Here is a 26022-nt window from a genome sequence, read left to right as displayed (position 1 = left end):
AAGAAGTGAAAAATTTAAAATTCGAATTTCAGCTCATTTAATAACGTAGATAGTAACTATCAACTGAACTATATATGCTTATTAAAAAAAAAAAAAAACTGAACTATATATTCATACCGTGCATAACATTTATATCGATCATAATTAATAAGTTTAAAATATTTTTTCAAAGAATGAGGAACACCTTATTACAATATCATTATATATCATCGGTAATAATATACTAGTCGAAATGTAAAATTATGTTCACAAATCCTAATTCAACTAGTAAAAAAAATACTAAAATCGTTAGAATCAACATCATGAATAGGGTTGTTTCAAAAAAAAAAAAATCATGAATAGGGTTCGAAGTTTAATTTGTTTCATCGAGCCTTCCTTTTGTTTAATTTAATCATAAGTCGTTACTCCACTTTATCCCACTTGCTTTTATATAATACAGTCATTTTTAAGTTGGCTCATTGCTCTTAAATTAAAGGGTCCATTTCATGATCATGACAAAACACTTGATGAGCATTCTCCACTTTCACACGTTTAACTTTGTTTATAGGAAAAGGTTGGTCACTTCAATTATATACTGTTGTCCATTTACGACTATACTCAAGTTTATCTCCATCAAAATTCAACTTATAGATTCTTTTCCATTACATTTTTTCCATTACAATCCATTACATAAAAAATGATATTAACTAAACTCCTTGAATAATAATACACGTGGTGATAAGAAGTCTTACCTCGATTGTGAGATGACCTGAATATATGTTTGTAAAGTAGTGGCAATTTTCACCTTACAAGCCAATTTTGTAAAGATGAGTTAGAGCCAAACATTCATTTCTAGTATGGTATCAGAGTCTTTCCATGATCCGCTGGATCGTCTGCTATCAGGTTGCTATCAGGTTTCTGATCAGGTCATCCACCATATACATCTGCACTCGAGCCCAACAATGGCCTGAGTATATATTTTTAACGTAGAGACGATCATTAACTTAATGAGTGACACTCATTTCTAATATATTTGGCTAAAGTATATGCAAGTGTAATGATGGAAGTTTAGATAAAGGAATACAATAATATAGCAAGTTGTTAATAAAATATTATAGTTGATGAGAAGCTTATCTCTTAACTTCACTAGCGAGATAAAAACAAATGAGCAAGTGATCATAATTATTTCTTTTGTTTTCTTCTATTATTTATGATTCATAAAACGATTGTATAAAAAAAATCATAAATACAATTTTCATTCTTCTTCATTGAAAACAATCCATAGCATCTACATTTAATTCCAATAACAAGATTACATAGTCACAATCATTGCAAACACAAGAATAGAAAGTAAAAAAAAAAACTTCAATGGAATTAATCACTTTGTTGTAGTGCCTTATCAAAAAAGCGACTACATGAGTAGACTGAGCAAAAAGCTTGCACAGCCATCAAAAGCAACAAGAAAATAGCAGCTAAAAATGTTAAGAATTTCCATGAACCAAACACATATGACTTCATAAATTTCCAAATTTTCACCTTCATTCTACTATTGTAAAACTTGTTAACATCTTCAATAGCATTATCCATGAACAATACCCTAGACAATCTCAATGACTTGCTCATTCCATTCCACATGTTAGCAACTTCTTTATCACTCTTTAAGTGATTTAAAATAATCCCTTTTTCTCTTAGAATCTTTGCATCATCCTCCGAGTCTATAATTCCATTCATCAATTCAGTGTATCGAGTTATAACCAATGGTCCTGATCCAACTGATGATTCATATGCAACCAAGTTTCGTAGAAAAACTTCGGTATTAACATCCAAACTAATTATTGGAAGGTAAAATGCTCTTGCTTTTGCATCAAAACTAATACTTGATATGCTTCCATTAGTAGTAGGGAAAAAATTCACACCTGAATTCATGAGCTCTTTAACACTAGGAATAGTGATTTCTTCAATCAAAGGTGACTTATTAATAAGAGTACTAGAAGTTTCATTTTCTTGATTTTCTTCATCACCTTTCTCTTTAGGGGAAAAAATAGATTCAAGAGGTTGTTTTAGAAGTTTACCTCCAGGAAGATTGGTTATGATTTTCCAAGGAAACTTTACAAGTAATTTCAAAGGTCTTGATACAAGTGCCCTTTTTAGTAATTTCATAGGTCCTTTGTTAAGTTTTGAAAGAATCTTCCAAAGTTCATTGAATGATTGCTTAACATAACTAGAATCACCTTCATCATCTCCTTTGTGATCTTGTTCCTCTTCTTGTTGAATCTCAACATCAATAGTAACATCTTGTTCAGTTTCTAATTTAGGCACAATCATGTCATAAAAGAAATCTAACAAATGTGCACTTTCGGAGACTTTAATGTTTGGAAAATCTTCGATCATTTTGAAAGGTGAAATTTCTTTAAACAAACCTATGAACATGAAAATCAACATTTCATCGGCAGCTTCTTTTGATGAGAATTTGAACTTAAGCATTTTTCTCAATACACATAATGGAATTTGATTCTCTAACATAACAAGGTCTCTCAACATTGCATTATGTGCTGATTTTCTTCCAGCATAGTCAACTAAATGTGACATGCTTGACGAAACTACCCTTTTTGTTGCACCTTCTTGAATTGCATAAATTTGAAGTAACTCAAGTAAGAATGATGCATCAACAATCATCATCCATACCATCGTTTCGCCGTTCAAATCTAAGTATTTGTGGTAACATGCTCTAACCCTTTGTTCCAACTTTGTCAATTGGTCAACAAGGTTGTCTAGTTTGAGAGTTTGTAGTGATTTTAGGAATCTTTTTGTTGCCGCAAGCTTGTAACTTTGCATTTCATAAAGTTCCGGTCGCCAATAATGGTATGGACCAATTGCAACTTGTTGTGGAATATAGGAATCTGGATCACTAGCCATAAGAAGCTTTGGAACATTGAAAATGGTTACAGATAATTCACCATCTTCTTCTTCAAATTCTTCTTCAAGGGTTTTTCTTATATGAATCACCCATTTAAGTTCATCAAAGGTTGATTTAGAATTATATGACATAGTTTTTCTTAGAGAAGACATGTTTGAATTTTTCTTTGTATAGCTCTTACAAGGAAGAAATTGAGTTGACAATTTCGATGAAACTTGTATGTTTTGTTTTGAGCTTATAATTTGCACCATTTATAGCACTAGTTATGACTATATATGATCAATTTACATTAAAAATTTAGGAATGTGTTATTCATGCTTAATTTTTTTAGTTGACTTGGGATTAATTTAATCATGCATGTTTCCGTTGCATGCTTTTTTAATTTGCTGTATTATCTTGAAAATTTACACATCAAATAAAGTGTTCACAAATCGAGTTTGATCGATTTTAGTAAATTACTCATGTATTTTACTCCCTTCGATCCTTTTTATAAGGAACACTTTGAAAAAATTACACAGACCAAGGAAGCACATTTAACATAGTTATTTTCATTTAAATTTAATTTTTTTTCCATGTATACCCTTATTTAATTACGCTTTAATCAACTAACTTATTTATTTTTAAATTCTCTCTCATAATAAATAAGGGCATAAGTGAAATTGAACATTTAAAACATTTGAAAATTGGTCAAAGTTTCTTATAAAATGGACCAATTTTTTTTTCTTCAAAGTGTTCCTTATAAAAAGGACCGGAGGGAATATGTCAAATATGAACTCATTTCAATGGTGAGTGAATTCGATTGAATTGGGCCAACGGATCATAATATTTATAAATAAATAAATAAGTGAAAGCATTTCCTCCCTCTTATGGTTGGTGAAAAAGTGGAACCATGTTTCTTTGAACTTTACTTTTGAGATTTAATTAATGTTTTAAAAATATTTTTCATACATTTGATAATTATTAATTAGTGAAAGTGATTAACAAGTTAACCTCAAAATTTATTATCATTTATTACCATAGGCCTTCTCACGTCCCGCTTTTATTTAAAGTCATGGCTTGTTTGTAGCATCCTATGTGTTAGAAGTATTGTGTAGCATCATCCAATAAAAATAGCATGAGATGGAATCATATTTTATGTCACTTCTCCATTTTTTAAAAATAAAACACTAGAATCTAACTTCATACCATTTCATTTTATTCTATTTCATCACATTACACCAATTCAAGCATAGTTTAAGTCATTAAATTTAGTTTAGTGGTAAGAAATTTGAGTAGTATGTTAAAGGTTTTGGGTTCGATCTTTAATTTCATTGTAAATAAAAAAAACCAAGCATAGCCTAAGATTTATTATTTCTTCTTCTCCATAGAAATTGAAAACAAGAGTGTGGTGTTTTGCCAGTTTTTTCTACTCTATCTTTTTACTTTACTTTTTTGTTAGAATATTCCATTTTTCTCCATATAAATATTATGAATTATAACGGATATGCGCAAGTGTTAGGCATGAATGTTAGTTGTGTTTGTATCGTGCCTGGGCCAGCTTATGAGCGCGCGCGCTGCAATGCCATGGGCCTGCCTGTCTAGGCCTAAGTCTGTGTTGCTTGTATTGCAAGCTATTGTATCCTTGCCTATATAAGGCACTCTTGTGAATGGATAAAGTAGCTGATTACCCTCTAATAACCAACAACAAGATTGACAAACCATGCAAATTAGATCGATGTTCTATTTGAATAATTTTGTCTTTAATTTCGAGTTTCATTTTTGTATAGTTGAATTTGTATTTACTTTTTAAATGTTGTTTTTGAAATGAATTTAAAAGTCATTGTCAACATGGTTACTTCGGGACATACTAATAATGTTTATCCCTCTCCTCTTCTTGGTGAAATTATTTCTCTCCTTTAGCATATTAACCGGGAGACTTCAATTACTCACGTGTATCAAAAAGTAAATCGATGTGCTGATTTTTTGGCAAATATGGGTCATTCTTCAAGTTTTGACGGAGATATTGTTAATTTAGCTTGTCATTCTCTTCAATTCATTTTGTATGATGATTTTCGGGGGTTTCTTTACCTCGTTTGATTCGTTAATTTTATTCCTCTCTATAAAAAATTAAAATATCTTCTACACACAATTAGAAAAATTAATCTCTATAATTAACAATCATGGATAGAGATCAATCGAATCAGAACCAAATAATTTAGGGATTGAAATATCTCCCACTTCTACTATTACTATATATATATGTTGTTAGTGAAATTGTACCCCTTTCGGTATAATTTCTTGTCCATTCATATGTTGCCATGGGCCTTGTTAGTGACCCATTTAAATACTTCTGTACCCCTTTTTTGTCGTTTGTGCGGTAGTCGGAAGCTTCCGTTTGGTTTGTACGGTAGCATACTCTATGTAATTATGCAAAAAAAATATATATATTACACAAGTGTATATTTAAGCCATTTTATTTTATTAATAATAATACAGCTCAAAATTACATTAAAAGTTGTTTGTGAAATATGAGATAAAACTGACCTTATAAGAGCATGAACACTCTTATTTATCTTACGTATAGTAAACACAACTGTATAGTTGTGATTTATAAAAAAAAAAATCTTACTATTAAAAATCAAGTGATATATTATATTTTGTTGAGTAAAAGGATTATTTGTATTAATTTGTTTGTTCTTAGAATTATTATTATTATTATTGTTATTTTTGACAATCCATTATTATTATTATCATTAAAGAATTTGGAACTATTATTTTGCGTTAAAAGGAGGAAGAAAATGTTTACGTGAGTATTGTTAAATTGATAAAAATATTACATATAATATGTAGGACCACCTTTGTACTATGATATACTCATCCACTTATTCACATTAAAAGATAAAATTCTAGTCATAAACTACGGGCCCATTTGAATTGACTTAATTTTAAACTTTTTTTTATCTTAGATGATTAAACTCAAATAATTGTGAGATCCCGGGTCACGACGGCCGGCCTAACAATTTCGACATTTTTGCCAGTTAAGTTAGGACTTATATGGAACTTATTTTTGGAGGGAGGGGGAGAGAGAAATATATGGATATTTTTATTTACTAATATTGTGTCTTTAAAGAAGGAAAAAGCAATTCTAAATAATTAAAAGGAATTAAAAGAAAATTATTATTTTTTAAAATATGTTATCCGTGAATTATCATTTTGAGTAATTTGAATGTTGATTTTTTATAATTATCGATCTTAGTTATATTTATATATTTAATTTTAAATTTAATTTTTAAATAGTGCATGTCGCCATATCGTATAAAAAATTTGAAAATTTTCTCATATCACTGTATCGGTATCATGTTACGTATGCGGACTTCATAGCTCGTGGTGACCCTTAATTTATAGTCTTATAGCATGAAACACGAGAACCACGCTGCCCTCCCATGCTTCCAAAATTGGTCACCCAGTGATTGACACGTATGAAAATGAACTATTGAACGGTGCAGATGCAAGTTGCATGTTTTACGAGTTTATAATAATAACGAAAATATACTCTATAACGGTGGATACCACAATAATACTTATCAACTAGCAGCAGGCCCGGCGCAGACACATCTGCAACATGTGCCGTAGCATTGGGCCTCCTAAAAATGAAGGTCTTAATTTTTTTTAAATGTAGTAGTATTAATAAATTATGGGTGTAAAAATTAATATATTATACAACAAATTGCAAAAGTCCGATTGTTAGGCCCATAATCTATTTTATGGAGTTGTAATTTTAATAAATTAGGGAGTGTAAAATTTAATACATTACTTAATTGACGAATTTGCTTAAAAAAATATTCTAAAAATAACTCGTTTTATTTTTTTTAAATAGAGAAAAATGACTCGTTTTAAGTAGTTAGAAAATGTTTTAATATTATTGATTAAACTATGACTCTTTTTACGTTAATTGCATTGATGATTATTTTTTTATGCTATTTGTAATTTAAATTAAGGATATTTTTTAAAAAAAATTGCATTTTTATTTATTAAAGGGCCACTTTTTTATATTTGCATATGGCCTCCAAAAACTCAGGACCAGCCCTGACTAGCATCCCAATACTTCTTGTTTTGTCAAAAAAAAAAATTAATAAATAAATAAAGGAAAATGCAATCTAGTATCTATGCTACATTAGTTAATGAACTAAATATCATAAATAATTCTTGTATTTGGTATATTTTAGCATAAATAATATTTGTTTTGATATGAAAATTGTTTCTTTTTTATTTCATTAAATTGTATATGAGAGCAATAGTTACTAGTTAGTATGATTCATATATAAATAACAAAAAATTAGGCTTGGTAGTATTTATATTTGAGGTTAGACACGTCTCAGCTAAGATTATCTTCAATATAAAAAGTTTATAAAGGTGAGTTGAATGAGGAGGCTTACTAGTATGAGTAAAACAAATTAATTATTGATAAATTATTTAGAGAATATCTAAATTTGAATCATAGATAAAAAAAAATTATTTTTTTGACAAAATAAATAAAATTATTATTAGTTAGACTTTACTTTTCTTTAAATTCTTAACATTTGAATCAATCTTAATGTATACTATCGAAGAAAAAAAATCACTCAAGAAACCATTGAATAAAAATTAAGTCGAGTTTATAAGAATAAATTAAAGTTAATATGATATCAAAATCTATCTATTCAGTCATCTATTACTATTTAATATATTAATATAAATAATATTATTAGATAATTAATTACATTTGAATAAAAGACAAATAGAAAATAAGCTGCGCCGTTAATCCTATTTATATTTTTTATATATTAAAATTAATAGTTTTGATAGTGAGAGGTGTACTAAAAAACATCAAGTCTACTATTTTTAATTTTTTTTTTGACAAAACATCAAGTCCACTATTGAATAAATATAAAACCGGGTTTGTAATAATCGGGTAATTTCGTAGGAATAAGTTAAATGTAAAATAGGAAAACTTAATACTTTTTTTGTATAAGTTGATGATGAAGTATCTCCACACACGCCACCAAACTAGTCTCCTCACAACCTCAGCTACCACCCTTCTTCACTCTGTCTGTATTTCTTCTTTCCATCATTCTTTCATTCTCTCTCCCTTATTAATAACCCCACCTCTTATCCACAATATCCTTTCAATCTTCCACACACTCACCTAGCTTACATAATTTATTTTTCACACAATAATTAAAACAAAATTATATATTATATATATCATTTTTAATATTCTAGCATATTTACCACAAATTAATGGAGGAGTCTGGAGAAAATTGGCCTTTTGAGTCTGATTTGGTAAAATACAATTGTACTCATCATCATCAATTATATAATACATATGTTACACATATATTTTGAATTAATCATGATCATATTATTGTATCTCGTGTGTGTTACTTAGAGTGTAACTTATATCTATAATTAACTCTCTTTTGTTTGTTGTTTTCATTTTTTTTTTTTTATGGATTTGTTGTTTTCATTTATACATAGGTAATTGGTGATGATGTAATTTTTGAAGATGGAGATCAATCTGAATCTGTGTGTGGTGATAGAGAGATTAAGGAGAAATTGATGGCACTTTCAGCCACCATAGGCTTAAACAAGGTTAGTAATTAAATTTAGCTTATTAGTACTTAGTTAACATATATATGTTCATATTAACACACACATACATGTTTCAAAAAAAAAACACACACACACATACATATATATACACACAAAAAATTGTGTTGTTTCTTTTTATAGTTTGTGTGTTCGATCAATTATTCTCCAACTATTTTTTTTTTGGTACAATACTCTCCAACTAATTAACGGTCATAACAACTAATAATGTTTGAATTGTGTATTTTTTTTTTTATAATGAATTGTGTATCTTTCAATTTGAAATTATTTTGTAGATAAAGCTTGATATAATTAAAATTAATATCCAATTAAAGGAAATAGAACTTATCTATGAGTTTTAGATCTCATACTGAATTATCTTCAATGATCATTGATTTTAACTTCTTCTTTATTATAGTTTAAGAATTAATATTAAAAAAATAATATATATTGTGTTTAAATGGTTAATGAGATTAAGTTAATTAAAATGAATCGTTTGAGATAATTCGAGTTTGAATCAATGATTATAACAATAACAATTCTTATTTATATATTAACTACATATTGGTTGAATTCTAGACTATCAAGATCCTTTCTGATAACCGGAGAGTTAAAAGAAAAAAAGTATTACTATCCCTATGCATGGTAGGGCCAAACAGTCAAAACTAATGTTTTATGTCAAAAATATTTCAACCAAAAAAAACTTAAGAAAAATTCAATATAATTAAAAAGTATTACTATCTTTTATTGACCTTAGACGAAATGAAAAACACCACTAATAGTAACACAAAATTGTGAGTCCTCATATTTGAACTCTAGATGAAAGTGTTTGACTTAAAAATATCGGTATTTTCTGGTTGAGTTAGGAATTTTGAACATTTAGTTATAAATGTTGCATATGACTATTAAGAATACATATTCTTTCTTTTGGGTCATCACGTGGGGGCAGTGAAGGGACATTTACATTGGACTTAAGAACAACTCTACAAGTAAGTTGGACATCACACTTTAACCCAAAATTTTAAGATGTTAGGTTTATGGATCCTCTTATAAAGTGTTCAACCTCCACTTTTATAAACAATGTGAACTTAACTTACACTTGCCACAACACTTGCAACTTAGTTAGTCAAGAGTCTCATATCTCTTTATATCTCTTTATCTCATGTTCGAACATTTGATCTACCAAAAACTACTTTGTTTTTAAAAGTTTTGCGTTATTTAGTAATTTAAAATGTCTGATTATAAAATTTACTTTAAACTTTTAAACATATTAAATCGACCATGCTTCTATACACTCTAAATCATTTCAATAACGGGGAAATAAGTTATATTAAGATGATCCAATTTTCGCTTAAAATTGTCTGGGAAGATGAGAAAACGTAGGAAGGAAATTTTGTAAAATAAAAAATTAAGAAAAGAAAATAAAAATTATGATAATATGGTTTTGAAACTTCATATCATAAATGATACAAATACAAGTTTTAGAGTGTCGAATCTTTTAAAATATTTTCTACTCCTCGTGCATGGTTGGGTTTGTACTTTGTAGTGTAAAAAATACATCGATCGTGCACTTATGAGTGTGGTTTAAAGTTTAAACAAACGTAACGACAAAATAAAGTACATGTGGTTAACTTAAACAAAGGTTACTATGAAATGAAGTCAATGTGTGGCTGTAATTTTGTATTATTGTCTTCTTCCATCTTCCCAAATTTTATAGTGTAGTTTAATTAAGCACCTCTTCCCAAATTTTAGTGCACCTTAAGCAAAGTTATTAATGATAAAAATATATCATTGCAAATCAAGAGACCGTACTCAAATGTTTATAAAAAAAATAGGAATAGACCATACTCAAATGTTTAATGAGATTTTTTTTTATAAATTAAGAGCATCTAGATATCAAAATAGGAATATAGACATCTTAACTCTTTTGGCATCCCCATCTTTCTCTATCCTCTACCTATAACTCATATTATTAAAAAAAAAGTAAAATAAAATAATTACAATGGGACTAGCCCTTACCCAAAAAGAAGAACGTAGAACAATATTTAATTATTCATTAAAGGATAAATTGTTAAAAAAAACCGAATTCAAATTTTTAACAGAATAATTATTGAGTAGACTATATACCATATCAAAAAAAAAATTATTGAGTAGACTACTTATTTTATGGTCCAACACTGAATTAGTAGAGTAACTTCCCCCTAAAAACCAAAAGGTAAAAAAAAAAATATCATTGCGGCCCTTTGGTTCGTTATATTCTAATGGAATCATATATATGGTTCGTTATTGTTTACGTGAAAATTTGGTAAATAACCGCTAGTTTAAGTATTTAAACTTGCGAGACCAACTAGTAAATCTCAGGACAATTTTGTGTTTTGTTTACTTAGAAAAATGTTTGAATGTTCATTTTCAAAGAAAAAACAAACGCTTAAGGATTAAATCGTTTTCAAACAATAAAAGAAAATACTAGTTCGAATCGCCTCGAAAACAGCAGTTTCTTAAGAAAAATACTTAAATTAAACTAAAGAACATTGCTGGAAAGTAAATTGCATTGAAAGTAAAGCAATTACAAGTAAATGGTTCACAAAACATACATTTCTCCTCAGATATTCCTTTCGTTCGAACGCTGAGTACTTAGAATTTCAGAGAGAGTTTTGTGTAAAATTTTGTGACCTTTGTTCTGAATGAAAAACTGCTATAAATACTAAGACAAAGTGGTAACTGCTTCTTGATCATCTGGACGCTCTTCGATTTGCCACGTCGACCCACGTTCTCCACTTCCAATCTTCATTCCTTCAGCGCGCGCCAACGCTTATTGGGCCTGTACTGCTCCTTCTGGGCCTGACCCAACTAGCCTTTCGACTTATTTAACTGCTTCGACGCGCTTTTGGTGAAATAACCCTCAAACACAATCTTCAAAGCTTTCGAAACTCCTTTTTACTTCGACATAATCAGAGTTTCGACACAACATTTGAAAGTTTTATTTTGACAATATAACCTTCGAATAAATATTGGACCCACCAATTATATTTAATTGATAAATACCAAATTTATACCCAACAGTTATATAAATTTTTCTATATTATCTTAAAAGAATAGTGGATAGTAAGTTTATCTAACAATTAATAAAAATTTACAAATGAAGTAAAAATTAGTTTGAAGGTACCATTTATAAACTAATTTATTTATATGGTTAATTTTCTTGGATAAATTACCTACAATTTCATCTCATATTTCGTGAAAATGTTTTATGCTACATCCAACATATTTTCCATTTTGTATTATTTTGTTTGTCTATTTTGAAAATATTTTTCATTTTTTTATTTTCATTATAAATTTATAATACTTGTAAAAAAAAGGTATTATATATTTAAGTAGTTTGTTATAAATAAAAAATCAGATTAATTATCAAAAAACAAAATCAGAAATATATAAAGATAATATTTATTATTTATTTTATACAATTTAATCTTGTATCAAGGATAAATTGGTCATGCCTAGTAATTTGATTTAAAATACTATAATAGCATAAAAAATATGTTACTTCATCCGTAACACTTTATAAGCAAAAATACATTTTTTTTATATTCATTAAATATACAATGAATCTAAAAAGTACATTTTTGTTTATAAAATGTTACTAATGTATACTAAATATAATAAGTTGGCATAATATTCCATAAAAAAAATAACATAATAAATATCAAATATTCTTATAATATAATGTTTGCAAATGAAGATTTGAAATTAAATTTTCTATATAAATGTGTAGATGGACGACACTACAATCCTAGACAAAGCTAAAGACTATGTGGAAAACCTTCAAGAACGTGTGAAAGAGCTAGAACAAGAAAGTGGATCCAACATCAACATGTGTAACAACAAAAGGACACAAAATGTGAACTCAAATGAATACAGTTGTGGAACAGATGACAATCTTCCCGTGGTCCAAGCAAAAGTGTTACAAAGGGAAGTTCTTGTCATGATCCATTGTGAGAAACAAAATGGTGTCATACTCAAAATATTGACCCACCTTGAAAATCTTCATCTTTCAGTAGTTAATAGTAGTGTCCTGCAATTTGGAAAATCCAACCTTAACATCACCATTGTTGCGCAGGTACATCCTATCTAATGTCTTAAAGTTTTATGTTGAAATACTTAAAAAATAATTATTTTTTTATATTAAGGACCAAATGGAGTATTTAAAAATGGATCATGTGATATTTTTATTGTCAAGTCGTTTAGCCACTCGATTCACCTACTTTAAGTGTGGAGAATCTCGTATTCAAAGCCAGACTCATGTATATCAACATTCTTGCGACTACCAACTGAGTTTTATTAACATGATTGTTACCATAAAGATTAATTACTTCCTTAGCTTGGTTTTTACTATATAAATGTGCAAAATGTTGGATATATAAAAAAAAATTATTTATATATCTAATGTCTTAAAGCTTTATGTTGAAATATGTGTCTTTTAGTGGTCCTGAAAAATTGTCACATTGTTGCTCCTTACGCTTTTCCAGATTCTGCAACACCTTACTATTAACAATTTATTTCCAACAATCTCTAAGATAACAAACAGGAAAATAAAACTACCACGAGAAGAAGAATACCCCTTATGAAAAGAGAGACAAGACCTTATAAAACTACCACGAGAAGAAGAATACCCCTTATGAAATCGGATGGAGTATTAGCAATTTATTCTCAATATCACTAACTAATATTTTACTGGTTAATTTCATTCATTTACAAAATGATTCTGAAATCTGACATGCTATATGTAATGCAGATGGGTGATGGATACAAGATTACAGTGGATGAATTAGTGAAAACCCTAAGATTAGTGATCTCAACACAATAGCATGTGCTATAGTTACGTATGAAACAAGTCATGTAGTACTACTAGTAGTTGTAAGTAATTCTGTTAATTAAATTGCAGTTCAAGTTGGGGTATCTCATTCATTATACGTGTAGATCCATTTTAATCTTAATTAAACTGCAAGAATTAACTGTTGCATGTTGTCTTATTCAGAAAGTGCCACCACAATTTGGGGGAGAACTTCATATATATATTGTACTAGTAGTAGTGGTATGAGTAAAAAATTACATTGTACTTTCTCTCTGAGAAATTCTTATTAATTTCTTATTTATGCATTGTATTTTTTTATATATATAAGCAAATTTCATGATAAATGAATATAATGATACTCAAAACTTAATACAAGAGATTGTGTTATTTCGGTATTAAGAGTAAACCAATTTTTATTTCTAGCATCTCTACTAATAATAAACCAAGATTACAACAATCTTTTTATGTGAAACTACACAAAAGCCTGCATTACATCCAAAAATTCTTCCTCTACTTAGAAGATTATAGTATCACAATTCTTAATTTTCTCACTTACACTTCGCTTAGGTAGATTCGTCCGTGATGTGGAACATCTCTAATAATAATGTCACTTACTCAACAAAGCTAAAGTAAACAATTTTAAATACTTTAAACTAGACCACCGTACCGTCCTCCTATTCTAATGTCCAAACCCACTACCCCATGGAATATCTTATTTGAATTTGTGTATGCTCGTTTAGCATTTTGAGGAGGACATTAAAGAAAAACTTCTTAGCATAGTACACAGTTAATTAACCACTAATAAATAAATGTGGAAAGTGACCAATCAAATTTTGATGTTTGGCTGAAAACATGGGGTCTGCCTATATATAAGGAAAGATTCCATATCAAAAGCCGTCGTCTACATTTCTTCCCACCATAAAGGACAGATATAAATTATGACTCAAGTTGAGAGAAAAGATTTGTAAGTAATACAGTAGTAAGTAACTCCAATCCATCTTGTTGGGTCACGAGCAGACAGCCAGGGATCACCCACTTTATGTTTAAGAACAACTCTACAAGTGAGTTGGACACCATATATTTTAACCTAAAATCTTAAGTATCAGGTTTATGGGTTATCTCACTTATAAAGTGTTCAACCTCCATTTTCTAAGCAATGCGAAACTTAACACACCTCACATTTGCCGCAACATATCTCCCTTTCCGACCAGCACCAAATGCAATTTTGAAGATTCCAAATCAACAATAACATGCCTTTATATATAAAATCATCCGAGTTAGAATCTTATGAAGAAGAAGCTTCCAAAAGAAAATAATTATTTTTTATCGTGCATAGCTTTTCCACAAGGAACCCAATATATATATACTCGATATTCTTGTTGACTTCACCCCCCAGAAGTAACCAAAGTGATGATCCCTAATTATAAAACTGACAGCACATTTGATACACTACCATTTACTTTGACCGTCAGATTATAACAGTCTACATGATCGTAAAACCCGCTGCTACACTGGATTTGAGTCTCCCTACTGGATATCACTCTTTCCCTCTGTTGCAAGTTTATTTCCCCATTTTCAGCCTCCTCAAAGAGTCACCATAATAATAATATAAACAAATAACCATCAAAGTTTTTCCTTCTCCTCTTCCATTACATGGTTAATTTTCAAAACAAAGATTTTATCCAAAACAAAATTCAAAACAAAGAAATGGTTAATTGCATAAATCCATTAGGTAGGAATTCATATGAGTAAAACCAAACACGTATTTTTCTTGGGGTGAAATTGTTAACATCATTTTTTACCGGACAATTTAAAGCCAATTAAATTAAAGTTTGCTTCTTAAAAAAAAATAATTAAAAAAAGGTTAAAAAGAATAATAGATTTGATATACTAACATATAATATATTAAAAAATAATGTTATATAATGACAATTATCAATTATCCTTGAAGCATATGAAATAGTAAAGAAATTGATTAAATTGAACTAATAAGTGGTATTAAAAAAATTAAAAACTGATAAAAAAATATTGGTTGGATGATGTGGGAGCAAGGAAACAGATTCAATCTACATTATTCAGTTATTGCTTTCATATGTCCAATTATAATCAATGTTCGAGATTGTTTAAAGTTGATTTTTTTTATTGTGATTTGGACTGTCCGATTTTAAAACGACTGCTAATATTCGTTACGATGTGCAACTACGTTATTTCCGAATAATAGAGAATCTTGATCCGCACAAACAAGAGTTAGTAGCGTGGAAATAGAATTGGAAATTAACCACAAACTTAATAATATTTAGTTATAAAAACAATAATCTAAAAAAAAAATGCTTCATATAAAATCACATTGATTTTTATGGATCAAATATTATAATCAACATGATTTGGGTTATGTTGGGAATGTAAACATTTTTTTATTTAAGTAGTATGTTCTCAAAATCTTTTGTTGTCATGTAGTCAGGCTTGGTTTGCACTATGCACATTGTGAGTAATACTGTGCTCCAGCGCAGTTGCATCAATTTTCTGATTTAGATAAAATTATTATTATTAGAATATTGAATCTAGAAAAAAGAAGGCATACTCTGCAAAGACACAAGTATGAACAGCCGAAGAAATTAAAACAAAAAAAATCCTTGCACAAAATTTTGAAGTAAAAAAAAAATTAAACGTTTAGTCTTGTTTGATATCTGCAAGAGAGATTCCCTTGAAGAAGCTGTGAGACAAACACCATGACATGAGGAGGCCTTATATGATGATGTCTGTTGCCAGATCTAAAGAGACAATAAGTTAGCACTGCACTTCGCAAACGCTTGAACATTGAAAACTTGTAATAAGTTGTCACTGCTAATGTTCAAACACAAGAAACCAAGCCAAAACCTTAAGTTTAAATTGAATACAAACCGTCTTTTTTCTATGAGCAGCACCTCCGATACAATCCTACTTCGTAAGTGGATTACCACGAAGCTAACTTTGTGATAAACACTGGAACAATGTGGCAACAGACAAAATACCTGTGCTCTAACTTTATATAACACTAGAAGATTAAAGAAAGACTGATGACTAGTCATCATAAATAAAAAGGTGAAACTCAAGGAGGAGGATGAAACAACTCCATAACACCAAAACCAAAACCACCACCATGAGCAAAATGTACCAACTTGTCAGCACACTAATTAGCCTCATGAAAAATTTGTTTGACTGAGCACTCTCAGTTAGCAAAACCAATCAGAACAAGAGATTCTTCCAGCAACAAGGCAAGATGGAGATGAGAGACTCGGGATAATCAAGATGGAGAATATAAGCAGTTTCACTTTGTTAATAATCACCAAAGATTCTGATAAGAACATTACAAATGGACATATCAATATATCATATCCAAGACGAAGACCATGAACTAAACTCCAAAGCTAAGCCAAAATTGAAGTGACTATACCAAAGTTGCATGTGAAACCCCAAATGAAGTGACCATTAGAGTCTTAAAAGGCAATCACCACAAACAAGCATGCCTCTACTACCACTATAATGAGGTCCATCGACATTAAGCTTGAGAACATTTAGAGGGGAAGGATACCACTTGACTAGTTTCCATGCAAAAATTTATTTGGTAATACATAGAACTATTTTTATAAAGTGAAATGTCAAATATTAGCATGTTCTAATAATAAGATAAACCAATAGATGACCCTTCCATACTTGCCACAGAAATGAACCACCCCATAACATGACGTGAGATTAGTAAAACCAAGATGATACTGTGTAGTTGAAAACACCTAACCTCGCCCTTAACCAGCTTCATGATTTCAATAAAACTGTAATCCAGGGAACTTTCCCTATTCATTTGTAATAAGATACCAGTTGCCATAAATGTTTACATGACAAAACTAAACTATGGACTAAAATACCCAGGCTGTCTATAATTTAAAAGACTTCCCAAACCATGATTCTATCGTTCAATATTTAAATGACCTGGACTACTTTCACCCCCTCCCTTTTTTCCAGTTTATTAATTTAGATACCCTCATATTGATTGCTGTTAAACTAATCAATTAACCACTACTACGAGTAATAAACAAGTCATAACATTCATCCTTATTGTGGTATCCCATCAATAAGTCTTGGTAACTCGCTGGTAAAACTAACAAAACAGAACTTCATAAACACAATCAAGTAAAAAGTTTGAAAGTGCAGCCAAGCTTGTAAAACTGATTGACATTAATATGGAGTAGAATACATTGTTGGATTATTCATACATTCTTTAATGAAAGCCATTGCTAGAGAAGAACATAAGCAAGATTGCAATACCAAAACTCAAGTTGCATGCTCAAGGATATCCAAGCCAATGCTTGAGGTTGCATTCTAAAGTACATTGTTGAGATGTAGCAACAAATTCTGAGTACAAGGATACAAATAACTGTACGACAAAGCAATGCTCACAAAAATTAAGCTAGAGATGTGAAAAAAATCTGCAAATAATGCAACTATTCTAGACTTATCGTTTTGATCAATGTCTTGAGATGCAAAGTTGTGCTACAAAGTCTATTTGTCTTATACTTTTTGTCATCAGATGTATCTACATCTCTACTAACTGTCATGAAATTCACCGATAGATATTAACTGCAGTTACCTTTGATTATGAATAGTACATAGAACCCACCGATTTATATGATGCTTACATAGAAAATCAGAAGTCTAAAGATCCACACTGTTTGCTTTCGATGCTCTTTCCTCCATGGCTTTCATTTTCTTCTTTGCAACCAATAGCAACCCGACTCCGTCCAATTCCCAGTTTAGGCAAACCTCGATTCAGTCCATCAAGCAGAACACAAGCTTTACACCATTTCTGCACATGAAACGTTTAATCCATTGTATCACAGCTGTTGTAGTTCATATGAACCAGGAGTGAAATAAACAGAGAAAAAGACAATACAAGATATTCAGGACAAAGAAAGCCTGACTAGAAATACCTGACTAGAAATATAACCACAGCGTTCACAGGTTCCCTGCTCTGGCATTTTAGTAGTGGTAGAAATCCTAAAATTCTCACCGGATTTGATGATGTCGAGAATGGCCCTGGGTCTGTAAGCAAGCAATTACATGATGATGATGATTATGAATAACAAACAAACAAACAAACAAACAAACAAACAAACAAATAAAATGAACAGAGAAGAAAAGGGAGACCTGATTCTCTCCAAATCCTTGATGAACTCGCGAGCAAAACCACGATATGCATTTGGAGAATAAATGCATTCAGTAGAAAAGTAATCAAGCTTTTTGAAATAAGCATACATAACAATCTCCTTTTCGTAAGTATACTTAAAAGGTTTGCATCTAGGGATTGGTCCATCTTCACCTGTTATTATTGAACTGCATCTACTCAATCTAGCTATATCTCCTCTCAATATGTTCAACAGAACTGTCTCAGCTATATCGTCAGCGTTGTGTCCTGTCACAAGTTTATCTGCTTTAAGGAATGCTGCGCCTCGATCCAGCGCCTGTCTACGGAACACGCCACAGAAGGTGCAGTTATTCTTCAGACCGATCAGTTTCACGATTTCGTCCATGGTCCATCCGTACAAATCCTTGTAGGATACAACTTTCAGAGGCAAACCATACTGAATCTGGTTTCTGTGAACTGTTTCGAGAGAATCGTCGCGGTAGCCGGTGATGCCCTCGTCGACGGAGAGGAGGAAGAGATGGAGGCCGTAATCGTGGATGCGGTTGAGTTTCGATAAAACGTAGGCGAGGACGGTGGAGTCTTTACCGCCGGAAGCGCCAATAGCGACGCGGTCGCCACGGATGAAGAGGCGGTTGGAGACGATGATTTGATGAATCTCGTCTTCGAAGGCAAGATAGAAGCATTCTCTGCAAATCTGTTCAAGAGTTTTAGGTCTGTTAAGAGAAGCTCTTCTCTCATTGCATAAACAGCACATACGCACGCTTCTCTTCCCTTCCATTTTCTTCTCTTCTACTGCGATGGAATTGAATGGAACCTAAACCCTATCAGTGGTTTACAAATTTATATATATAATCCTAATTAAGCTTGCATCAACTCTTGCAAACCCTAAACCTAATGAGCAATAGCATGTGTTGTTCTAATGAATTTGAATGAAAACTGAAATGATATAGGGAAATAATAGAATTTGAATTTCACATAGAAATTGATTGAATGAATTACAGAGATAGAATTTGAGAATAGGGTTGCTGACCTGCGATAAGATGATTAGACTTCGTTTGTTTGTTTGAGATGATGGAATCTCAGTTACGCAGAAGAAGAAGAAGAAGAAGAAGAAGAGTGGAAGGAAGAAGCATTTGTCGCTAAAGTGGAAGAAAGTAAATTAAAATGTTACCGCCGGTTCAACCATATTTTCACTGAGAAAGAAGAAGAGTGGAATTTCACTCGGAAGAAGAAGAGTGGAAGGAAGGAAGAAACAATTGGGCTTTAAAAACAATCCGGCCCGTTAACTTAGTCACAAACTGTTATTTTTTATTTTTTTCTTTTGAGTTGTAGCATTTGATTGGCAAATATTTTAATTCAATTAGTCAAAAAAATGTTTTAATTCAATACCCATTTTAAGTATTTTTATTTTTTAACAAATCCATTTTAAGTATTTTACTTCCTCTAATTTTTTTTTTTTAACTTAAAACACAAGTATTTTGTTGTGACCCATTTTGGTAATTGTACATATAGTGCGATATCCCTAACTAAGCAAGCTCACGGGAACTATACTCACTTTCTTTTCTTATACAAGCAAACTTTCATTTGTTTTTTTTTATAGTTACATTTGTTTTTAATTTAAACTCTGATACATTTTTAGGGTTTAGATAGTCAATTAGACAACTATCTAGGATTTATATATATAGATTAATTATTTTTTTGTGGACATATGTCCAGGTTTCATTTTTTGTTTTATTTTTATCGGATTACCATAATATTGGTACAAAGTTTCTACCGCTGTAATCTCTGTCGTGTAACCTGTGGGGCACAAGATGAGTTCTCTCATTTCAACCAATACGTATAGCCAAAAATTGAACCGTTGGCCACATATTTGAATGAACCAAGACTCTTACCACTTGGACTAATTCAATGTCCAGATTTTATTTATTATTGATAATAATAATGATTTTTAAATAATAGTAAAAATCAAAATATGATATAAAAAAAATGGACAAATGTACATGAATTTAAGTACTTGTTACCAAGAGTTTTACATCAAAGGTCATGTTAACATAAGGTTTTAAAATAATTATTTTATATTAATTGATATAAAATATACATTTAAAAAATAAAATACACAAGTACGTGAGACTCTCGCATCATACGGCTTCGTCCCAAAAGAAGACCCCTTTTCCTTTGACCAACAGGTCCTCGAACTAACCTTCTAGGAAGATATTGGTTTTTCTCATTTCTTCTTTTTGATAAGAATAGGGATTTTGAAATTATACAAATTCCTCTTTATTCTATTGTGCTCAGCGAAGGAACCCCTAATATCATGATGAACTCATTAATAATATCATGATTTGGGCTTTCATAAAATTTTCAAGTGATATTTCAACCTCCAAAATGTGATAACTTTTCAGACAAAGTTGGTAGATATTTGGATTGGGAGAGGTCAACTCATTGACCAACCTTCATAATTATCTATACTTTTATAACAATATTTTTTATAGAACATATTATTTCAAATTATGTACAAGTTAATTTCTTAAATTTCTTTAGTTTAACCAAATCTACTCTTCTTTCTCACATATTTATCTCTTCTTTCACCTTTTCTCATAGTTTTCTCTCTTCTTATATGGTGTGACTATTATATAGTGTAACCTGTAACTAGTTGTAAAGAGAAAGCAAGATGATAAAAAATAGGTAAGAGTGAAAAAAGAGAAAAAGATGAGATATTATTTGGTATGTTTATATAAGAGAAAGAGAAGTGTTGAATATTTTTAAAGTAAAAAAAAAACCCTTTAAAAATAACATGGACTTGAGATTTGAGAACAAATAGGGACATAAATGAAAAATTATTAACAAATAGCTTTTCTCCTCTCTTTCTTCACTATTTTTAACAGATTATAAAAAGTGGTAGATACCAATTTTAATATTTTTCTCTTCTAAACTAATCACGAAAAGTTATGTACATGAGCTGATTTTGGCCAAAACCGAACATAGAAGAAATTTCGGTCCAAGTCTGTCTTAAAAATCGCCTATTGTAGTATTGAGTTGGATAAAACCACCAATTTGCAGTTTGAGTTGGTCGATAAATTATGAACAAATGATCGCGGAAACATTTGTTCACAGAACATTGTGTTGCTTGAGGACATGAATGTGTGATTTAAGATGGAAGAAAAATAACAGAGCACGCTAATGACAAATATGCACGAATTCAATTAACCTTTAAAAGTAATGCTTTTCTATTCTTTATCTCATCAAGCCTTGCTCTAAAATATAAGGACACGCATGTCACCGGAATCCAACTTCTTGTGTAAGGGTTTTTGTTGATTTTGAGCAATGCAAGAGGGAACAGAATTTCCCAAAATATAAAGCTACAATTTTAAAGAAATGAGTAGACTCAATTATTTCATTACCACCATGACACTTGAAAAAAGAATGTGTCAGAAATTATTTGCTTCTGCAACCTTTTGAAAATGAGTAAATAGAAAAGCTAATTGATGGCGGGCTGCTAATGTGCCAAAGATAAATTGTATTGCACATCAAAGCAAAACTCCAGCAATTCACATATTTGCTACAAACAAATATCATCAACTTCCATGAACCATTCATTTTTGGATATCTGCAGGGTCATTAATCTCCTGCAAATTAAATCAGCAAAAAAGTGACTAAGAAAATTAGCAAAAAGTAAAAAAAAAAAATTGGGAAAAGGTTTGATCAATCAAGACGAAGTTCATTCCAAGGGCTGAAATAGTTATTATTAATGCTGGAAGAATAAAAGGCTTTCAATGATGCTATTAGTTAAAGAATATGGAGATATAGCCGCCATGCTCTTCATGTCAGCATGCTGAACAACATTCATTTTACCGAAACCTACTTTCCTCTCAGAGGCATCATCAACTTATTTAATATTATCAGCTACTAGACCCTTACCCGTGCGATGCACGGGTGTGATGCGATTGTTTTTATTTTACAATTACATAAAATTGAAACATTAAATATTATCAAAATAATCATAATAAAATAGAGAATCCGAGATTCAAAAGATTTATTTGTTAAGAAAAAGTGATGTGGCATTGTAAGTGAGTGGTTAAATGAAGAAATATTATTGGTTTAAGGATTATGGTTTACTTTACATGAGTAACAAAATAACTATCTAAAATTTATATATACAGGAGTAATATGATATATCTCCGCACAACATATAAATCTATTTAAAACACACAAAGGATTGGATGAAAAGAGATGTGGCAAAATCTAAGTCATACAATTGGCATATAAATAGTGACAGAATTAGAAAAACTCAAATAAAACAAATAAAATTAAAGGGTACATATCTTTTAAAAATATTCCAAAGGGACATATGTGAATAGCACCAACCTCACAGTTCAGTTCTTTTGAGTAAGAGATGATGACCCAAAACCTAAAATCAAAAATTATAAAAATAAGTATATCAATAAAAAAAATGAATAAATAAAAAAGTAAAGGAAAGGAAAGTAAAACAACTATTACATAATTCAATTAAAAATAAAGTATATGTTATTTAATTTGTAACATAATAGAATATGAATACACATATACAGTAGCACTTAACTAAACCTATAAATGGATGTGCAACACAAAAGTTGAATGTATAATCTGCAACAAACAAAAAATGTCAAGATCTCTTAATTTTATTTGTTATGCAAAAAGTTAATTTTCGCAAAAAATAAAATAACTACAACAAATCATGGTTTTAGAAAATAACATAAGTATTTATACCTGATGCACAAAAGATGAAGAAGCAAGATAATGGAAAGAGAAATTGCACATATAAGATATGAAAAAAATCTATTCTCACGTTCAATCAAAAAAACAAATGGTAATATTGTTAAGCACATGATTGAGCATCAGGGGATGAAAATATTTGTTTCTAACATTCGTAACGGTTAGTTAGGAAAATATGAATAAGATACAAATTAAAACAATTGTATCCTATATATTAAAATATTGGTAGAAGAGTCAAAGGGATGAAAATTGAATTGTGACTTAAGAGATGAAAATATATAAACGGAAGTTACAAAGTTAATTAGTGTGTATTTTTGTATTCTCCTTATTATAATATAGTAAGCAAAAGTTATTATATTCGCTAAAAAAAGTAAAGGGTAAGTAAAGGCTTGAGTGAGTGTATATTAAAAAGCCATAAGTATATAAATGTAGAATATGAAAAGTATAGAGATGACAATAATAATAATAATAATAATAATAATAATAATAATAATAATAATAATAATAATAATAATAATAATAATAATAATAATAATAATAATAATAATATAAGTAGAAATGATGTGGTATTGTAGAGTGATTTAATTGGATCTAAATAGATGATGTGTCTAAATAAAACAATTTAATTGGTCTAAGTGGATTAGAGTTAGGAGAACTATTTAGGAATTATATATATAGATTAGTTATTGTTAACCATGAATCAATGTGCTTATGTTCCAGTAGTGCAATTGAACTCGTGTTATCTGATAATTTCATCAATGAGAAAGTGAAGAGAAACCACGATTTAAGGAGTATATTGAAAGACCCCCTCCCCCAAAAAATTGACCAAAGGATAATGGATACATTTTGAATGCTGTCATCCTCCATCTGCAGTCGGGATATCTGCCTAATAGGACCATAAATACCCATGTTTTGATCACAAAACATGAAACTAAAGATACATATTATACCAGTTCAAATGAAACATGTGTTTTCAACACATCCCACAGGAACCGCCAACCAATAAACAAACAAGGGTATAAGACCATAGAAAGAAAAAGTCTCGCTGTAAAGAAATGCAAAAGCTCATACTGAAATTAGTAGTATACTAGTATTGCACCTTATTCTCAATTACAACCCCATCTGGAATTTCCAATTTCAAGCCAGCTTTTGCAGCAATAGTCACGTCTCCCTGATAGTGTGAGCAAAGCGTCAGTAATGCAAATAAATGAGAACTATAAGTCTTTCACACAGTAGTGTATGTCAGAAGTCCCACATTGGCTAGAGATATGATAAAGATAACCTTTATAAGTGTAGTGCAAACCTCAACTCTCAAGCTAGCTTTTGTGGTTGAGTATAGGTCTCTCAAATATTAATAGTGTAGTAGACAAACTCACCCGACATAATTATATCTAGTATGTACAACCAATGACATAAAGTTGGCATTACAGACTGGTTAGGCTCTGTTTGGTAACACAAATAAGCTAGCTTATAGCTTATTATATGAGCTTATAAGCTTGTTTCAAAAAATTAGAGGTGTTTGGTAACAAGCTTTTTGTACTAGCTTATAGCTTTTTTTCAGATGCTATTTCAAGTAGCATTTGAGCTTATAGCTTATAGCTTTTTACACTTTATTCCATTTTTACCCTTTAATTTAATAACTACCCACTCTAAAAAATAAACTACCCACTATCAATTATGTAATTTTATATTTAATAACCACTTTAAAAGCTAATTTTACCAAACACTTTAATTTCAATAAGCTAGCTTTTCAGCTATCAGCTATAAGCTAGCTTTTCAGCTATCAGCTAGCTTATCAGCTATCAGCTAGCTTATAGCTTATTTTTACCAAACGGACCCTTAAATTACTGGAATTTCATAGAATCTGAATGTTTACAATAAGTTATAATGAGAGTTCCACTCCAGGTTCAGCTAATATATCAAATGATTTTCAATTTTTCTATGGATGATCTATATGATATAAACTTTCAATCCAACGGTGGATTTTGTAAAATTCGAATTCGTTATAATGTTATTCACGATTGATCCACTATGGACCACTTGATATTAAAATTTATCATGAACTTAAACGCGCCAACCGTTCTTTTTTCTTTTTTAATTATTATTATCTACTATTATTAGGCAAAGTCTACGGTGCACAAGTGTCTCAAGTTGTGCACCATGCACAAGTCTCGAAAATATTATAACGAATACGAATTTTACAAAATCCACCGTTGAATAGAAAGTTTATATAATATAGATCATCCATAATTTTTTTTAAAAAAATTGAAAATCATTTGATATGTTATTGAGATCCGTCAAGATTAACGGTTGATGGATTTTTATTCAATGCCGTTAATCTTGATGAGTCTCAATAACATATCAAATGATTTTCAAAAAAAATTTAAAAATTTATGGATGATCTAAACGATATAAATTTTCTATCTAACGGTAAATTCTATAAAATTCGTATTCGTTATAAAAATATCGAAGACTTGTGCACCATGCACCATTTAATCAAGTGGTGCATGTTAGACAAAACCTTATTATTAAAGTGTGAACTGAAGACAGACACCTTTGTTTAGCTCAACCTTTTTCTCAGCGAAGGACTCATACGTGTCGTCAAACCGTTCATTCACAAATGGTCCCATTCCAACATTGTATCGTTTTAAAATATTTATCCAACGGTTCAAATTTAAGTACCGTGAAAAACGAGTAGTAATATCTTGTCCCCATCAAATTTATTTATTTATTATT

The 26022-nt window shown here is 30.2% G+C and overlaps 3 protein-coding genes and 1 long non-coding RNA gene across 6 annotated transcripts; 1 reads left to right on the top strand and 3 right to left on the bottom strand.

Annotated features, from left to right (window-relative positions):
* Positions 1-1353: 1353 nt before the first annotated feature.
* Positions 1354-3027, bottom strand: LOC123921979 (putative UPF0481 protein At3g02645). Its single transcript, XM_045974732.1, has one exon. It carries the CDS (start codon positions 3025-3027, stop codon positions 1354-1356), a length of 1674 nt encoding a protein of 557 aa, XP_045830688.1.
* A 4861-nt stretch (positions 3028-7888) lies between these two features.
* LOC123921504 (transcription factor NAI1-like) lies at positions 7889-13677 on the top strand. The gene is made up of 4 exons (XM_045974084.1): positions 7889-8197; positions 8393-8506; positions 12276-12620; positions 13296-13677. Exons 1-4 carry the CDS (start codon positions 8156-8158, stop codon positions 13365-13367), a joined length of 573 nt encoding a protein of 190 aa, XP_045830040.1. The 5' UTR covers positions 7889-8155; the 3' UTR covers positions 13368-13677.
* A 3861-nt stretch (positions 13678-17538) lies between these two features.
* LOC123921503 (cytoplasmic tRNA 2-thiolation protein 1-like) lies at positions 17539-19788 on the bottom strand. 3 transcript variants are annotated; one of them, XM_045974083.1, is made up of 4 exons: positions 19565-19788; positions 18537-19326; positions 18320-18431; positions 17539-18195 (listed from the first exon to the last, which is right to left on the bottom strand). In XM_045974083.1, exons 2-4 carry the CDS (start codon positions 19310-19312, stop codon positions 18037-18039), a joined length of 1047 nt encoding a protein of 348 aa, XP_045830039.1. In that variant the 5' UTR covers positions 19313-19326; positions 19565-19788; the 3' UTR covers positions 17539-18036. The 3 variants fall into 3 exon arrangements, with proteins under 3 accessions (XP_045830039.1, XP_045830038.1, XP_045830037.1); XM_045974082.1 differs by having other exon boundaries at positions 18537-19323; positions 19565-19766; XM_045974081.1 differs by having other exon boundaries at positions 18537-19766.
* Positions 19789-21907: 2119 nt separating this feature from the next.
* LOC123921502 lies at positions 21908-24459 on the bottom strand. The gene is made up of 2 exons (XR_006814106.1): positions 24386-24459; positions 21908-22160 (listed from the first exon to the last, which is right to left on the bottom strand). It is a non-coding gene; the product is annotated as an uncharacterized LOC123921502 (long non-coding RNA).
* Between the last annotated feature and the right edge of the window lie 1563 nt (positions 24460-26022).

This window comes from Trifolium pratense, linkage group LG4 (genome assembly GCF_020283565.1).
Source record: "Trifolium pratense cultivar HEN17-A07 linkage group LG4, ARS_RC_1.1, whole genome shotgun sequence".
NCBI classification, from domain to species: domain Eukaryota; kingdom Viridiplantae; phylum Streptophyta; class Magnoliopsida; order Fabales; family Fabaceae; genus Trifolium; species Trifolium pratense.
This window is presented reverse-complemented; position numbering and strand designations above follow the sequence as displayed.

What these genes read in the sequence shown, in the direction of transcription:
- LOC123921504 (XM_045974084.1), top strand. Translation starts at nt 8,156, where the DNA reads ATGGAGGAGTCTGGAGAAAATTGGCCTTTTGAGTCTGATTTG. An exon ending in GGCCTTTTGAGTCTGATTTG is followed by an intron (nt 8,198 to 8,392) that starts GTAAAATACAAT and finishes ATTTATACATAG; the next exon opens with GTAATTGGTGATGATGTAAT. An exon ending in ACATCACCATTGTTGCGCAG is followed by an intron (nt 12,621 to 13,295) that starts GTACATCCTATC and finishes TATGTAATGCAG; the next exon opens with ATGGGTGATGGATACAAGAT.
- LOC123921503 (XM_045974083.1), bottom strand. Translation starts at nt 19,312, where the DNA reads ATGGAAGGGAAGAGAAGCGTGCGTATGTGCTGTTTATGCAATGAGAGA. An exon ending in AAGGATTTGGAGAGAATCAG is followed by an intron (nt 18,432 to 18,536) that starts GTCTCCCTTTTC and finishes GCTTGCTTACAG; the next exon opens with ACCCAGGGCCATTCTCGACA. An exon ending in GTGGTTATATTTCTAGTCAG is followed by an intron (nt 18,196 to 18,319) that starts GTATTTCTAGTC and finishes TTTCATGTGCAG; the next exon opens with AAATGGTGTAAAGCTTGTGT.
- LOC123921979 (XM_045974732.1), bottom strand. Translation starts at nt 3,027, where the DNA reads ATGTCATATAATTCTAAATCAACCTTTGATGAACTTAAATGGGTGATT.